The sequence below is a fragment of the Salvelinus alpinus genome, chromosome 23 (genome assembly GCF_045679555.1).
Source record: "Salvelinus alpinus chromosome 23, SLU_Salpinus.1, whole genome shotgun sequence".
Classification (NCBI taxonomy): Eukaryota; Metazoa; Chordata; class Actinopteri; order Salmoniformes; family Salmonidae; genus Salvelinus; species Salvelinus alpinus.
Genome location: NC_092108.1, coordinates 42641956 through 42660443, shown reverse-complemented (window position 1 = coordinate 42660443; position 18488 = coordinate 42641956). Strand labels below are relative to the sequence as shown.

Here is an 18488-nt window from a genome sequence, read left to right as displayed (position 1 = left end):
TGTTTCGCTCCACACCAGTATGTTCCAGCGTCGTTTGACGTCAAGTTGGTGACGGTCACAATGAGGACTCTGTCCCTTTCGTCAGCCCACGGGGGATTATCTCCCTTTAGAGGTCCATTTTTTTCCGTCCTCAGTCTCAATAACTTTGTTTGCCCAAAGAATACACATCGAAATGTATGCCTTTGCGGAGATACTTCTGGTGGCTCTCATCATAAGAGTATCTGATGTCATGGCCGTAGCTACATAAGACTCTGTATTTTTTTTGCATTCAAAAAAACAACATAAAAGTAGAAAACACAAGACACAACTTCAAAAATGGGTTGTTTTCCTCTATATGTCACTCATTGACAGTCACTCAATTAACCTATGTCAGATAGCCAGCTATCTAAACTTGTAGTGATCATTACTGACCTGGCACTCAGGTATTAAATGATAGTATTAAATGATAGTTTTGAGTTAATGTGAGTTAATGTGTAGCGGCTAATTGTATAGCTAATAGGCTATGTGTCTGTAGATCAACTGAGGTGAATGAAGCTACAGCATCCAAGGTGCTTGTTATCGCTGTTCTCCAAACAGCATTTTAGAGTTTTTAAATTGCATAGAAATGCCTTAACATAAAATACATCGCGGGGAATAGTCACTGTTTATGAATGGTTTATAACACATTTAGAAAATGATTAAATAAACCATTAATTGTGTAATTACATGTCAAATGTTACCCATCTGGAGACAGTATCAATATGACCACACATTCACGATTAATACTTGTGGCCGAGATCATAGCAGACAAACAATGATACATTTTGGGGGAAGTTGAAGTGGAAAGCACCTTCAAGTAGATTCGTATCACAGTGACGTGTAGACTGCCACTCATCTGGGCTCTCAGTCCCCATGGGTTTGGGCTTTTCTAGTGAGACTAGAATCAGGTATTCCCCTGCAGGAGTTAGTGGTGGTCTTTAGTTACCCCCCCCCCCCCCCCGAGAGACAGGTGGACACAGGCAAGGCGGTTAGAGTACTAATGTACATGTGGACCCTGCAGAGGTGGCAGAGCGGCAGTGTCCACCAGTGGCAGAGCAAACCTCAGTGGTTTAACTGAGGACTTTCTTCATAATCTTTGAAATGTGTTTGTGTGTGTGTGTTCATCTGGAAAAAAAGGAAACCAGAAACACTTTTGAGCAACCATGGAGGACATACCCGTCAAGTGACCCTCACCTGGACTAGCCACACCTCCGACACTGAGGTCACAAACCAAAGGTCACTTCAATCATTTCAGATTCTCCTGTTACACTTCGCCGGTGCGACTTAACAGCGACACACCACACATAAAAGCCAGACAACATTAGACCACTTGAATATGCTGTATGAATGAACACCACACATATTAACTGTGAGCCATGTCCAGAGTGGAGGCTTTTGAGGATCCCGACCCCCGTTCCCAGCTCAAGGAATTCCGCACGGACATCTCCATGGTGATTGATGATCCCTTCCCACTGCTCTATGGGTTGGTGGACCGCAGCATCATCAGCGACCAAATTCTGAAGGTGAGCTATGGGAAGTATATAATAATAATGGTATATTTCATATTGATGTAAGAGCTCTTGTGGAGAAAGTTTGAGCATTTCATGATGTCAGCTTGGACGGAGGTCACGTACAATTATAATATTTTCTCTTCAATACATCGCCTTGTAGATTGTCTCTCGTAACAGCCTTAACTGAGTTGGTTCTGGGTGCTGAGAAGACCTTGCAGATCATCTAAATCTTATTCTTATCTATAAACAACAACAAAAATCGGTGTATATTTCACTCTGTACCATTTTCTACAGTACATGGAACATTGAATGACAGTTGGTAGAGCATGGCGTTTGCAACATCAGGATAGTGGGTTCAATTCCCAGCACTAGCCCCAAGTAAGAATATATGCCCGCATGACTGTAAGTCGCCTTGGATAAAAGTGTCTGCTAAAAAGTATTATTATCATAAAAATTTGCGATGACCACCCATAGGAGACCCTGGAGAGGGAGGGCAGAGAGGGGATCCACAAGGCCATGTACTCCCTGCTTTCCAGGCTCCTGGAGCAGAGTAGGACCACCATCCAGGCCTTCTGGACCAACCTGGCCAAGGACTACAACCAGCACAGCTACCCCAGACTGCAGGCCCTCCTGACCAGCATTCAACCAGGTTGGTAACCCCATCTTAAGCAATTTCTCATCCAGTGGCACTAGAACCCCTGAGGGTACTTGGGTTAGTGATCAATTGCATATGAGGGGGTACTTTGGGCAGAGAAAAACAGTTGATTGAAAGGCTGTGTCCCTGAAGTGAGGGAGTTGAGTTGAAGTGACATAGGAGCGTTGCTTTAAAACCTCTTAAGGATCCGACAATTTTCGCCTAAAATGACTTACCTAAATCTGCCTGTAGCTCAGGACTTGAAGCAAGGATATGCATATTCTTGATACCATGTGAAAGGAAACACTTTGAAGTTTGTGGAAATGTGAAATTAATGTAGGAGAATATAACACATTAGATCTGGTAGAAGATAATACAAAGAAAAAACCCTGTTTTTTGTTTGTTTTTTGTACCATCATTTTTGAAATGCAAGAGAAAGGCCGTAATGACTTATTCCAGCCCAGGCGCAATTTTGATTTTGACCACTAGATGGCAGCAGTGTATGTGCAACGTTTTAGACTGATCAAATGAACCATTGCATATCTGTTCAAAATGTTGTATCAAGACTGCACAAATGTGCCTAATTGGTTTATTAATACATTTTCAAGTTCATAATTGTGCACTCTCCTCAATAGCATGGTATTCTTTCACTGTAAAACTTATTGTGAATTGGACAGTGCGGTTAGATTAACAAGAATTTAAGTTTATTAGAATTATAATTTATTCTGTGGGTGGTGTTCCATTTTGTCAGGTAGGGAGATGGTGGGCTCCAAGCAGGGGAAGAGATCCCCAAGAGGTTCTCGAGAGTCCCACAGCAGGAAGAGGAGCCTGGGGGAGAGACACCCTCATCACCCTCACCACTCTCAGCACCACGGCAAAAGTAACAACAGTTTAGGTGTGATATAAGATATTGTACCAGATACCCATTATAATGCACTCTGTAGCCATATGACAACTAGTTGTACTACAATATACTCAAAACTCAAGTGTTTCTTAACCAAGCTCATTATCCATGTTTTGGTGTCATTGATCCAGGTGGCAAAGTGAAGTCAGTGAAGAAAAGTGAAGGTGCTGCAGTGGTCTCTCAGATACCTGCTGGAAAGGGTCATCAAATCGGTTTTATATTCCATTCTCTGTTTGTGATTCTGTTACGATTTGAGGAAGGCACAAAATATTTGATATCAGCATAAATGTATCAACATCATCACTGTAAACTGACCATTATTACTGTGCTATTACCTTTTAGCAGGTGTCCAGGCGGTGTCCACCTCGGTCCAGAGGGCAGTCACTCTGTCGTCCAGTGAGCTGCCGGTCAGCTGTGGGGCCAGAGAGGAGATCCTCATCAAACAGGTGTTTGGATCTGGTGAGTAACACTGGAATCACAACACTATCCTGATCACAACCCTAACCTGATGACTGTAAACCTTGTATTGCAAGTTCAAATCAAATCAAATTTTATTTGTCACATACACGTGTTTAGCAGATGTTATTGGGGGTGTAGCAAAATGCTTGTGTGTCTAGCTCCAACAGTACAGTAATATCTAACAAGTAATATCTAACAATTTCCAACAATACCCAAATCACACAAATCTAAGTAAAGGAATGGAATTAAGAATATATAAATATATGGATGAGCAATGTCAGAGCGGGAAAGACTAAGATACAGTAGAATATAATAGAATACAGTATATACATATGAGATGAGTAATGCAAAATATGTAAACATTATTAAAGTGACTAGTGTTCCATTTATTAAAGTGGCCAGTGATTTCAAGTCAATGTATATAGGCAGCAGCCTCTAATGTGCTAGTGATGGCAATTTAACAGTCTGATGGCCTTGAGGTAGAAGCTGTTTTTCATTCTCTTGGTCCCAGCTTTGATGCGCCTGTACTGACCTCGCCTTCTGGATGATAGTAGGGTGAACAAGCAGTAGCTCGGGTGGTTGTTGTCCTTGATGATCTTTTTGTCCTTCCTGTGACATCTGGTGCTGTAAGTGTCCTGGAGGGCAGGTAGTTTACCCCCAGTGATACTTTGGGCAGACCGCACCACTCTCTGGAGAGCCTGGCGGTTGCAGGCGGTGCAGTTGCTGTTCCAGGCGGTGATACAGTCTGACAGGATGCTCTCGATTGTGCATCTGTAAAAGTTTGTGAGGGTTTTAGGTGCCAAGACCAATTTCTTCAGTCTTCTGAGGTTGAAGAGGCGCTGCTGCGCCTTCTTCAGCACACTGTCTGTGTGGGTGGACCATTTTAGTTTGTCAGTGATGTGTACACTGATGAACTTGAAGCTTTCCACATTCTCCACTGCGGTCCCATCGATGTGGATAGGGGGGTGATCCCTCTGCTGTTTCCTGAAGTCCACGATCATCCCCTTTGTTTTGTTAACGTTGAGTGAAAGATTATTTTCCTGGCACCACACTCCCAGAGCCTCCCTGTAGGCTGTATCATCATTGTTGATAATCAAGCCTATTACTGTTGTGTCATCTGCAACTTGATGATTGAGTTGGAAGTGTGAAGGCCACACAGTCATGGGTGTACAGGGAGTACAGGAGGGGGCTGAGCACGCACCCTTGTGGGGCCCCTAGTGTTGAGGATCAGTGAAGTGGATGTGTTGTTTCCTACCTTCACCACCTGGGGGCGGCCCGTCAGGAAGTCAGGAAGTCCAGTTGCAGAGGACCCAGTTGGTTTCAGACCCAGGGCCTCAAGCTTAATAATGAGCTTGGAGGGTACTATGGTCGTGGTCAGATTTGCCGAAAGGTGGGCGGGGGAGGGCCTTGTAGGCATCCAGAAAATGTTGGAGTAGCAGGGGTCGAATGTTTTAGCAGCGCGAGTGTTATTGTCAATGTGTTGACAGAACTTTGGCAGCCTTTTTCTCAAATTTGCTTTGTTAAAATCCCCAGCTACAATAAATGCGGCCTCAGGATATGTGGTTTCCAGTTTGTATGAAGTACAGTGAAGTTCTTTGAGGGCCGTCGTGGCATCGGCTTGAGGGGGGATATACACGGCTGTGACTATAACTGAAGAGAAGGCTCTTGGTTAATAATACGGTCGGCATTTGATTATGAGGTATTCTAGGTTGGGTGAACAAAAGGACTTCAGTTCCTGTATGTTATCACAATCACACCATAAGTCGTTAATCATGAAACAACACCGCCTTTCTTCTTCCTGGAGAGATATTTATTCCTGTCTGCGTGATGAACTGAGAACCCAACTGGCTGGACGGACTCAGACAGTATATCCCGAGTAAGCGTTAACTTTATTATCCAGAGACTGAACATTAGCGAGTAATATACTTGGAAGCAGTGTGTGGTGTGCACGCCTCCTAAGTCGGACTAGAAGTCAGCTCCGAGCACCTCTCCTCCGCCGGCGGTGTTTTGGGTCGGCCTCTGAAATCAGTTCAATTGCCCTGGGGGGTACGAACAAAGGATCTGATTCGGGAAAGTCATATTCCTGTTCGTAATGCTGGTAGTGCTGGTGAGTTACCACTGCTCTGATATCTAATAGTTCTGTAATAACACAAACAATTTTCTGGGCTAATAACATAAAATATAATACATACAAAAATAAAATACTGCAAAGTTTCCTAAGAGCTAGAAGCACGGCAGCCCTGTCGGCACCATTTTATGCACCAACAGAGAGTTTATAGGAGTGCACAGTAAATATGCATTGCAGTTGCGCTGTAAATATGTGGCTTATTGCACTTCCATATGAATTGTATTGTATATTATTCTATGTTTTTACGTATTATGTACTTTGTCTTTTTAAGCACATAACCAAATGAATTTCCCCCTGGTGGGATACTAAAGTTGATTTTAATCTAATCTAGATAGCCGTCAGCCAATGAACCTCCACAGACACCATAAGACACCATCTCACCATATCAGGTTTTATTGTAGGCATTTAAATATTAAGACCACAGGGGAGCGTAGGACTACATTTTGTTGTCTTTCTACAGGAAGTGCCAAAAAGTGCATTAAAGTGGGTGGTGAGTATTACACCTCTGGGCCATTGGATGAGCTGACTGGAGGCCTCAAGACAAAGTCTGTAAATACTAAATACCACCACAAGGAGGAGTCCAGTACCAGGGTTAGAGACGTAAGTGACTGTTCAAGCAATACTGTTGTATTCATATATGATTTTCTCAGGTAAATAACCAATCATTTTGAGAGGGAGTGTGTTTCTGTATTTGCCTCATGTAGTTGACAAAGAAAATGCACATTCATCAACATTTACATTTTCACATTGATTTGAAAATAGATTGCATATGAAAGATGAGTGTCTATCAGTGTGTGTGTGTGTGTATCCAGGCCCAGCGTAATGATGATGAGTGTGCAGTGTGTAAAGATGGAGGTGAGCTCATCTGTTGTGATGGCTGTCCCAGGGCCTACCACCTGACCTGCCTAGACCCTCCCCTCACCACAATACCAAGGTATACTTTATGTGAAGAATCCTTATGTGAAGAATCCTTTGTTGGACAGAATCCTTACTTGACTTCTGTGCATATAACTTTGTTTTATTTGTGTGTTTTTTTTTACATTAGTCCAACAAAAGTCAACATCTTTCATAAGACCCAAGGTTTGGGACTCATCTCTGTTCCTTTCTCTAGTGGTACCTGGCGCTGTCAGTCATGTCATAGCAATAAGGTGAGAAGAGAGAGAATCTACCCAGTACTACCTGTTCAGGTCAGTGTCAAAAGTTGGTAATTTCTTCAATACCATATAATTTTACTTCCGCTACTATTTCTACTACTTCCACCCTAAAGGTATGACATTGAGGTACAATGGTTCCACCTCAGCATTATAATGAGGTATACCTCAGTATGATATTGAGGTATATGAATTTTAACTCAGTATTACGGTTCTACCCTGGGGTTGGAACCGGTTCAGGGAACAAAACAGAAAACCGGAAAAGAAGAGAACATTTCAACAAACGGAAACAGAATCGGGAACAAAGTGATCTTATAGTGTTCCGGAACATAACCATTATTTTAAAAGCATGAGCCAACTCTTGGATGTTCAAAGTTATATAATTAAGTATAATTATGTAATTCAGTGAAGTAATGATAGGCCTGCTAATATCCTAAACACATTATAATGCAGGTCGTATCATGATGCCTAGCGCTTCAAGTCAAGCCTCCTGAATGTCCACCGCTCTCTCTCACTCCCACCTGCACAAGAAGTGGAATGTTACAGAGACCGGTACCCAGACTAGTAAACAACTAGCTTGCCCAGTCCATAGCAAGCTGCTCTATCCGCACTGATTTGTGGAGTTATTTGTCGAGCTAAATGTAAGAAACAATGTCTATTTCGCAGGTTAAAACCCCTCTAGGGTACGTGAGACGGTAGCGTCCCACCTCTTCAACAGCCAGTGAAACTGCAGGGCGCCAAATTCAAAACAACAGTAATCCCATAATTAAAATTCCTCAAACATACATGTATTTTACACCATTTTAAAGATACACTTGTAAATCCAGCCACAGTGTCCGATTTCAAAACGGCTTTACGACGAAAGCAAACCAAATGATTATGTGCCTATTCACAGAATAACACAGCCATTTTTCCAGCCAAAGAGAGGAGTCACAAAAGGCAGAAATAGAGATAAAATTAATCACTAACCTTTGATGATCTTCAGATGACACTCATAGGTCTTCATGTTACACAATACATGTATGTTTTGTTCGGTAAAGTTCATATTTGTCACGCCCTGACTTTAGTTATATTTGCTTTCTTTATTATTTGGTTAGGTCAGGGTGTGACAAGGGTGGTTTGTTTAGTTTTTGTATTGTCTTGTGTTTTTGTCTTGTCTAGGGTTTTTTGGTTATCTATGGGGATTTTGTATTGTATGTAGGTTTATGGTGGCCCGAATGGGTTCCCAATCAGAGACAGCTGTTTATCGTTGTCTCTGATTGGGGAGCCTATTTAGGTTGCCATTTTCCATGTTGGTTTTGTGGGTAGTTATTTTCTGTTTAGCTGTTTTGTTTGTCTGACAGAACTGTTCGCTTTCGTTCTCCTGTTTGTTGTTTTTGTTCGATTGTTTTTTTGGATTATATCATGAACACTTTAAACGTTGCGCCTTGGTCCACTCCTTTAAACGGCCGTGACAGAACTACCCACCACCAAAGGACCAAGCAGCGTGGCCAGGAGAGGCAGCCCCAATATTTTTTTGGGGGGTGGCACACGGGACGGTCGGCGGAGCCGAGGATGGAACCAGAGCCAGTCGGGGTGAAATTGGAGGTGAGCGAGGGGAGCGAAGCAGAGACAGTGAAGGAGTTGATGGGGAGATTGGAGGAGAGAGCTATGAGAGAGCTGCTGTGTTGGTGCATGAGGCACGACATTCGCCCTACGGAGCATGTCCTCGAGTTGATGTCACTTGAGTCAGCTCTCCATACTCGTCCTGAGGTGCGTGCTAGCCGTCTGGTGAAGACTGTGCCAGCCCCACGCACCAGGCCTCCTGTGCGTCTCCCCAGCCCTGCACGTCTTGTGCCAGCTCTACGCTCCAGACCTCCAGTGCGCCTTCAGAGCCCGGTGAGTCCTGAGCCGGCGCTAGGCATGGTTTCCCCAGTTCGCCAGGAGAACCCAGTGCGGCCTCATCCAGCTCCCCGCACGTGCCGGGCTAAGGTGGGCATGCAGCCAAGAGGAGCGGTGCAAAGGCTACGCACCAGAGCTCCAGTGCTCCCCCACAGCCCGGTTCGACCTGTGCCTGCGCACTGGAGGTGCCGGGCTAGAGTGGGCATTCAGCCTGGAAGAGTGGTGCCAAGGCTACGCACCAGATCTCCAGTGCTCCCCCACAGCCCAGTGTATCCGGTGCCTCGGCCAAGGAAGAGGCCTCCTGGATGTCTCCCCAGCCCGGTGAGTCCTGTGCCTGCCTCCTGTCCGGAGCTGCCAGAGTCGCCCTCCTGTCCGGAGCTGCCAGAGTCGCCCTCCTGTCCGGAGCTGCCAGAGTCGCCCTCCTGTCCGGAGCTGCCAGAGTCGCCCTCCTGTCCGGAGCTGCCAGAGTCGCCCTCCTGTCCTGGGCCAAGCCTAAGGTGGAGCGGGGTCCACGTCCCGCACCAGAACCGCCACCGCGGAGAAATACCCACCCAGACCCTCCCATATAGGTTTAGGTTGACTTTAGTTATATTTGCTTTCTTTATTATTTGGTTAGGTCAGGGTGTGACAAGGGTGTATTGTTTTTGTATTGTCTAGGTTTTTGTCTTGTCTAGGGTTTTTGGGTTATCTATGGGGATTTTGTATTGTCTAGGGGTAGGTTTATGGTGGCCTGAATGGGTTCCCAATCAGAGACAGCTGTTTATCGTTGTTTCTGATTGGGGAGCCTATTTAGGTTGCCATTTTCCATGTTGGTTTTGTGGGTAGTTGTCCATGTTTAGTTGCCTGTGAGCACTACGTTGGCGTCACGTGTCGGTTGGTTGTTTTATTGTTTTGTTGGCGACATCGGTAAATAAACAAGTATGTACGCTCAAAACGCTGCGCCTTGGTCCACTCCTTTAAACGGCCGTGACAATATTTATGTCCAAAAATCTGAGTTTACATTGGCGCATTACGTTCAGAAGTTCCAAAACATCCTTTGATTTTGCAGAGAGCCACATCAATTTACAGGAATACTCATAATAAACATTGCTAAAAGATACAACTGTTATGCATGGAATTGTAGATGCACTTCTCCTTAATGCAACCGCTGTGTCAGATTTCAAAAAAGCTTTACGGAAAAAGCAAACCATGCAATAATCTGAGTCGGCGCTCAGAGCCCAATCAAGACACAAATATATCCGCCATATTGTGCAGTCAACATAAGTCAGAAATAACATTATAAACATTCACTTACCTTTGATGATCTTCATCAGAATGCACTCCCAGGAATCCCTGTTCCACAATAAATCTTTGTTTTGTTCGATAATGTCCATAATTTATGTCCAAATTCCTCCTTGTTGTTCTAGCGTTCAGTACACTTTCCAAACTCACGACGCGCGGGCAAGTCCAGCGGAAAGTACGGACGATAAGTTTAAAAATATATATTACAGTCCGTAAAAACATGACAAACGAAGTATCACGATTGAATCACTTCAGAGTGTTTTCTATCCAAATCTACTAATAATATGCATATTGTAGCTTTTATGGCTTTGTAGCAGGCCGTTTACTCTGGGCATGCTTTTCATCCGGACGTGAAAATACTGCCCCCTATCCCAAAGAAGTTAAAGAAGGAACTTAAAGGAACTCTATAAACAGCTACTTTTTTGGGGTTCGAAACGGTTCAGAACTTTATTATGCTGGTGGGAACAGTGGAACGGAACAGAATTTTTGGGGGTTCTATTCAGAATGAAATGCTTGGAAAAAAGATTTAGGTTCCAACCCCTGTTTCTACGCCAATATGACATTGAGGCATAACGGTTCTAACTCAGTATGACGTTGATGTAAAAGAGTTATACCATATTATGATATTGAGGTATAATGGTTCTACCTCAGTATGACATTGAGGTATGACAGTTCTCGTCTTCTCTCCCATAGCCCTTGGCTCAGAGCCAGTTGACAGAGACCAGCTCCAGTAACTCCACCATAGACTTCTCCTTCTTCTCTTCCTTATCCTCCACCTCTCACTCCAGCGTCACCACAACCAAGAGCGGTCAGGTCTGTGCATATCAGGTGATTCTTTATTTTTGTTGTCTTTAGTCTCCTCCAATTTTCTATTCTATTTTCTCTATTTTTCTTCAAACGGTTAGTGTTATCGTTAGTCATTTCAAAGTCTCTTTCAGATTATTTTGTGCAATTTATAATAACACCTTGTAATAAAGCTTTTATAACGATTAGTACATAGTTTATTAATAATTTATTCAATCATTACTTTATGTTTGTGTTTCGAGTGACCAGTGTCATTTCTCACAAAAAGGTGGACATGCCATTGGTAGACATCGCCATTGGTAGACATTCCAGCAGTACCTGATGCTCTTTAAAATAGCCTAGAACATATCAATGGTAAAAGAGTAAGGACACAACACAGGACGTTTGAAAGAAATCTATCAACCATTTCATTCACAAAACTGTTGCAAGGACATGGGGAAGAGTTGTAATGCAAATGTTTTGCTGTTGTTGTCAACCTCGAACAAATCCCAGGGAGATAGTCGACACACGACCGCGGTCCATAACGGCCCGTTTTTCTCGAGTGGATTTTTATTCCTTCATTACTAGTGATATGTGACTGAGGTAGAATGTTATATGTATGACTTGCAGGTAGAAATGTGGCATGTAGAATCTTTACATGCTTCCAGTGCTTCGGTCTTTAAAAGCGCAGACTATTTTCACATTTGCTTTGTTTTGGGGGCACTTTTACTGAGCCTTTAGAAGTAGTAACTCTTTCCACGTAATGTGATGGCAGTCTATGGACTGCTCCAAGGAGGGACTGCAATCAACGCATTGGTTTTGGTAGAAAAGTCCATGCCAATAAATGCTAATATTAGCATTTTCAGACGAAAAACGTTATTTGTCTCTGCGTAGAGTGTGTCTGAATTTAGACTTCACACTACTACAACAGTGTGACTGTCTTGAAATCCCATTTTTTATATAGTGCCTTAAACATCTTCTGTACTGTGTGCTTATTGTTTTACCATTGATATGTTCTAGGCTATTTTGAGCATCAGGTACTGCTGGAATGTCTAACAATAGCATGTCCATCTTTTTGTAAGAAATTACACTGGTCAATCAAAACATTTCTAAAGTATTTCTAAAGTATAAATAGCTCTCACTTTAGATGAGGCCCTGCAAAAATACTTTACTAATGATTAGTGTGTGGTTTATAAGGACCCATATTAAAAAATCTTATGCATGATCTTATGAATCCTTATCACATATTTTAAAAGTTGTTTATAAATGTTTCTATAACCGGTTGGTCAGAACAAGCATTGTGGTTGGTTGAGATGTGTTCTAAGCCACACTGAAAAACATGTTTAGCACAGGTAAGCCTATGATGCAAAAAATGGGCATCTGGTTTTCTGTTCCATCTGAGAAATCCCTGTGCATCAACTGTCCCATCAGTCCAAATCATTAACTTGATCTCCACTGTAAAAATCATCTAGACATTTTTTCCCATTGCTTCTAGCCTAACATTTGGTTTGTAACAATGGAGGGTTTGTACACACTTTTATGTATGTTTCTCGACATTTGCAACAATGCTTCAATACAATACAGTGTCAGGACGAGATGGACATATTTTCTCAGTCAGTTGAAATCATGAATCAGCATAATTTTTATGGATATATACAAAGAAATGTCAATAGAAGAACAGGTCAAACGAAACGAAATGCAGCTGCTTTGCTGTGTTAGCCATAGTTAGCTAGCTAGCAAGCAAGGGATAAGAGCTTTGCCAGATAGCATGGCAATAGAACATTTAGAACAAACGACTGGGTCGTGTCCATAGATATAGAACAAAAAGACTTCACGAATGGTTTGCTGTCTTACCAGCTTCAGTTTGAAATGATTGCATTAGCTGTGTAGTTGGCTAGCTCCTCTGAACGGTGTCCTGAAGAGAGAGCACATTTTCTATGCCAAGCGAAATCACGCATCATTAGCTCATTGCCATGGATGTATCCAAAACAGCTTAAACAAATGCAAATGCAGCTACTTTGCTGTTATTTTAGCTGCCTGTAGACCTTTAGCTGTACTTGGCTAGCTAGCAAGGGATAAGAGCGTTGCCAGCAGGCATGGCAACCAAACATTTAGAACGACTGATATAGATATAGAACAAAAAGACTTCACGGCTGGGTCGTGTCTATGGCAACCTAATCGATAGAATGATGCCAACCTAACTGATAGAATGAACGGCCACCCGGCCTGGCTTACAACCATAGATGTGTCGGGACCAGGCCTATATTTTCATTGAGGGCTGAAATAGTAGCCTATGACTGCATTTATTAAAAAAAACATTTTTTATTTAATAGGAAACCCATATTAGAAAAGCAAATGTACACATTCGAGGTTGTGCAAAACTACATTTTTAACACGGCTATGCTAAAAAAAAAAGTAGTTTAGTACGCATTCTCGTGTACAATTGCATTAGTGAATAACTAGCTTACTAACATTACCTAATATGGGAGTAATGATTTATAGATGATGAATAAACTATTTACTTATCCATTATACATGCTTTATAACAAGGTGTTATAAGTGCTACAGTACAAGTGCTACAGTTTGCTAACAGTGTGTGTGTGTGTGTGTGTGTGTGTGTGTGTGTGTGTGTGTGTGTGTGTGTGTGTGTGTGTGTGTGTGTGTGTGTGTGTGTGTGTGCGTGCGTGCATGCATTTGTGTGTACCAGTGTGCAGGTGGCGAGGTGGTGGAGGTCAGGGAGACGTGTGGGGTTTGCCTCCTCAGTGGAGGAGACCTGACCCTCTGTCTCCAGTGCCTACAGAAGTACCACACCTACTGCCACTTCCCAAAGTAAGACCACCTCTAAATCCATCTCGTCCCACCTCACTCTTTTAACCTATCAAGTCACACCGTCTGTTTCTGATAGTGTATTCACCAGTTCATTCAATAATATAAGCTGCACATCTATTTTCTAAAAGCAACAGCGTTCTTTACTGTACATCAACTGAACGTTTGCGGTCACGTGATCATTTGTGTGACGCTAATGGCTACTAATGGCTAGTAATGGAACGTTCAACAGTATATCAGTCAGCATTCCTCTGTCTTTGTCTTTGACAGTGGGAGGTCCATCTGCTCCTCCTGCAGTAGGCCCTGGGGCAGCTCAACAGACAGAGAGGCGGAATCCAAGGGCTTACAGGTACTGTGTGTGTGTGTGTGTGTGTGTGTGTGTGTGTGTGTGTGTGTGTGTGTGTGTGTGTGTGTGTGTGTGTGTGTGTGTGTGTGTGTGTGTGTGTGTGTGTGTGTGTGTGTGTGTGTGTGTGTGTGTGTATTTGGTCATTATACAGTCTTATTTTCTCTCTCAACCACTGTACACCCAGGTTGGTCTGACTCCACACACTCAGGAGCACTCGTCTCTCTCAGAGCCCATCCTACACAAGGATGAACTAGACTCCATCATGGGAGAGGTGAATCAGACCTCCATGTGAATCAAGATAAGGGATATAAGATGTGAATAACGTGTCATGACATCCCTCAGCTATTTCATATAGAGAAAGTTACTATCTCTCGGTGATAGACAATAGACATGTCTGTGGCAGGGAACTATTATTTCATGATGTTTTGTATTTGTCCTCTTTCAGCAGGGCTCCATCGACGGGATCCTGCAGTGGGCTTTCCATAACATCTCCAGGCCTCTCTCGGACACTCAGGGCTACTTCCAATGACATACACACACTCGCGCACACACACGACAAGCTCAAAACACATGCTATGATCTCACACAAGCACAATCCCTCTTTCTTATTATCTCTCTATCTCTCTGTATCTCTCTGTATCTCTGTCATTCTTGAAAGAAGGAGCCACAGTTCAACATAACAGATGATTTCATTTCTATTGCTCCCGACACTGAGAATGCCTCAGTTCTAGAATTTCCTGAAGACCGTCACTTAGCTCAGGAATGTTGTTTTTGTACATTTTCAGGAGTTTAGCATAACTCCACGATGGACGCAGTGCAATGGGCGTTTATTCTCGACGGCACATTAAAGAAACCGTCAATATTTTGAGACTCCTAGCGGGGGCTCACTTCTCATAGGCTAGATGTCAGATGTAAATCCGGGACACTCAAATGAGAATGATTCATGTATGCAGATGATACAGTGATATATGTGCATGCAAAGAGCAAACAACAAGCTGCACAAGAACTCACTACTGTAATGGTCCAGGTTACAAAGTGGCTCAGTGACTCGTGTTTGCATCTCAATGTGAAAAAAACTGTTTGCATGTTCTTCACAAAGAAGGCAACATATGCTACTGAGCCAGATGTCTGTGTGTCAGGGGAGAAACTCCAGGGGGTATCTGATTTTAAGTACCTTGGCATCATAGTTGATTCCAACCTCTCTTTTAAAAAGCATGTGAAAAAGGTAATTCAGATAACCAAATTCAACCTAGCTAATTTCTGATTTATACGAAATTGTTTGACTACAGAGGTAGCAAAACTGTACTTCAAATCTATGATACTCCCCCACTTAACATACTGCTTGACTAGTTGGGCCCAAGCTTGCTGTACAACATTAAAACCTATTCAGTCTGTCTACAAACAGGCTCTCAAAGTGCTTGATAGGAAGCCCAATAGCCATCATCACTGTTACATCCTCAGAAAGCATGAGCTCCTGAGTTGGGAAAATCTTGTGCAATACACCCCTCCACTCAGTATTTTTGTTAAACAGAAAACCCAAACATATGGCAGCAGATCCACAAGGTCTGCCATGAGAGGTGACTGTATAGTTCCCTTAAGGAAAAGCACCTTTAGTAAATCCGCTTTCTCTGTCTGGAATAGACTGCCATCAGACACACATAACTGCACCACATATCACACTTTCACAAAATGCATGAAGACATGGCTAAAGGTCAATCAGATTTGTCAACATAATCCCTAGCTGTGTATTGCCGCTTTCCATGTTGTCTGTTGTCTGTAGCTTGTGAGGTGTGGAAACACTTTGTTGCTTTTATGAATTTTGTCTTACTGCTTTTTGTTCTATGTTGCTCTGTCTGTATGCTACGTCTTGCTTGTCCTATGTTGCTCTGTTTGTATGCTATGTTTTGCTTGTCCTATGTTGCTCTGCGTGTGCTCACTGCTCAATGATTGTTTATATTGTAACTATTTTTAATAACCTGCCCAGGGACTGCGGTTGAAAATTAGCTGGCTGGCTAAAACCGGCACTTTTACTGAAACGTTGATTAATGTGCACTGTCCCTGTAAAAATAAAATAAACTCAACTCAAATAAACTCATATGTTACGTTTGGTATGGTTACTTAAGGCTAAAATGAAAGTAGGGTGGTTGGTCGGGGTGGATGGATGGACATATAAGCAAACGTCTAGCAAACCAAAGGTTGCGTGTTAGAATCTCACCACTGACAACTTTAACATTTTAGCATCTACTTACTACTCTAACCCTAACCCTAACCCCTAACCCCTAGCTTAGTTAATGTTAGCCACCTAGCTAACTTTAGCCACAAGAAATTGGAATTCATAACATATCATACATTTTGCAAATCTGTAACATATTGTACAAATTGCAATTCATGTAACGTATCATAGAATTTGTAATTCTTAACATATCATACGAAATGGATGATGGACACCCATAAATTAATACATACCATACAGTTTAATGGGGTGTTTCCATTAAACTGACTTGTTGTGGATAAAAGGCTGTGGGTGATGACGTAGTGCACATAAAAATATCTTTCAATCCCATGTATCGCATTTTCCCCTCTACTGTTGGTTTTGTCTGTAAAAATGTTGTGCCCCCTCTAGTCATGGCACGTGCGCTCCAGCCAATAAAGGTTGGATTAAAACCTGGTTAGTGAGTCACTCAATCTATGAAAGGCCCATCATCATGTGCAATCTGTCATGCTTCATTGAAACAAAACATTTGTGATACTTCTCAATAAACAGTATCACCAGCACTGTTTAAAAAATAACTCAATATTTTTTTGGAGGGAGAGGAGAAGAGTGACTCTGAAGGAGAAAGAGAGAGAGAGAGAGAGAGAGAGAGAGAGAGAGAGAGAGAGAGAGAGAGAGAGAGAGAGAGAGAGAGAGAGAGAGAGAGAGAGAGAGAGAGAGAGAGAGAGAGAGAGAGAGAGAGAGAGAGAGAGAGAGAGAGAGAGAGAGAGAGAGAGAGAGAGAGAGAGAGAGAGAGAGAGAGAGAGAGAGAGAGAGAGAGAGAGAGGAACTTGCCAATGCACAGAGCAGGGGGACGTTGGTTGCCATTCTTCTTATTTCCAAAACAAACATGAGATGTGAACATTGTGAACCAGATGGGTTTAATGTATCTGGTATTTGCACAAGATCAGGCCTGGATGTACCCTGGCTCTGTTAAGTTCTGCAACCCTCTATGTCATGTGTTTCCACTGTTTTTTAATAGTAATTTGCCAATCTTAGATAATATTACATTTTTTGCCATTTCTGAGACTCACAACAGTACCTTTGATGATACAGCATTAGGAATACAAGGATATAACAACTATAGAAAGTACAGGAATGTCTATGGGGGAGGTGTTGCTATATACAGTACCAGTCAAAAGTTTGGACACATGTTATATTCCAGGGTTTTTCTTTATTTTTACTATTTACTACATTGTAGAATAATAGGGAAGACATCAAAACTATGAAATAACACATATGAAATCATGTAGTAACCAAAAAAATTGTTAAACAAATCAAAATATATTTTATGTTTTAGATTCTTCAAAGTAGCCACCCTTTGGTGGGGCTATCATTTGTTTTTCAACTGGACAATGACCCAACACACCTCCAGGCTGTGTAAGGGCTATTTGCCCATGAAGGAGAGTGATGGAGTGCTGCATCAGATGATCTGGCCTCCACAATCACCCAACCTCAACCAAATTGAAATGGCTTGGGATGAGTTGGACCGCAGAGTGAAGGAAAAGCAGCCAACAAGTGCTCAGCATATGTGGGAACTCTTACAAGACTGTTAGAAAAGCATTCTTCATGAAGCTGGTTGAGAGAATGCCAAGAGTGTGCAAAGTTGTCATCAATGTGGCTACTTTGATGAATCTCAAATATAATTGTCACGCCCTGACCGTAGAGAGCTTTTTATGTCTCTATTTTGGTTTGGTCAGGGTGTGATTTGGGTGGGCATTCTATGTTCATTTTCTATGTTTTGTATTTCTTTGTGTTTGGCCGGGTGTGGTTCTCAATCAGAGGCAGCTGTCTATCGTTGTCTCTGATTGAGAATCATACTTAGGCAGCTTTTTCCCACCTGTGTTTTGTGGGTAGTTATTTTCTGTTTTGCGTTTCTGCACCGGTTTTCGTTCATTCTCTTTGTTATTTTTGTTATTAGTGTTCAGTTGTAATAAAAAGCATGAACACTTACCACGCTGCGCTTTGGTCCGATCCTTCTTCAACAGACGGCCGTTACAATAATATATATTTTGATTTGTTTAACACTTTTTTTGGTTACTACATGATTCCATATGTGTTATTTCCTAGTTTTGATGTCTTCAGTAGTATTCTACAATGTAGAAAATAGTAAAAATAAAGAAAAACCCTTGAATGACTAGGTGTGTCCACACTTTTGCCTGGTACTGTGTATATTCAGAGCCATATTCCTGTAAAGCTCAGAGAGGATCTCATGACAAATGAAGTAGAAGTGATGTGGTTGCAGGTTCACCTGCCTCATCTGAAGCCTCTTCTTTTAGCTATGCTGCTATAGGCCACCAAGTGCAAACTGTCAG

General features: G+C 42.4%; 1 protein-coding gene across 1 annotated transcript; it reads left to right on the top strand.

The window, feature by feature from the left end:
- Positions 1–1394: 1394 nt before the first annotated feature.
- Positions 1395–16590, top strand: aire (autoimmune regulator). Its single transcript, XM_071362746.1, has 13 exons — positions 1395–1541; positions 2004–2178; positions 2915–3060; positions 3123–3267; positions 3413–3526; positions 6115–6254; positions 6467–6588; positions 6766–6835; positions 10673–10795; positions 13458–13579; positions 13847–13925; positions 14107–14193; positions 14371–16590. Exons 1-13 carry the CDS (start codon positions 1395–1397, stop codon positions 14449–14451), a joined length of 1551 nt encoding a protein of 516 aa, XP_071218847.1. The 3' UTR covers positions 14452–16590.
- Positions 16591–18488: the final 1898 nt, after the last annotated feature.

Coding starts and splice junctions, on each gene's coding strand:
- aire (XM_071362746.1), top strand. CDS start 1,395: ATGTCCAGAGTGGAGGCTTTTGAGGATCCCGACCCCCGTTCCCAGCTC. Junction 1,542..2,003: donor TCAGCGACCAAATTCTGAAG/GTGAGCTATGGG, acceptor GACCACCCATAG/GAGACCCTGGAGAGGGAGGG. Junction 6,836..10,672: donor GAATCTACCCAGTACTACCT/GTTCAGGTCAGT, acceptor CCCTTGGCTCAG/AGCCAGTTGACAGAGACCAG.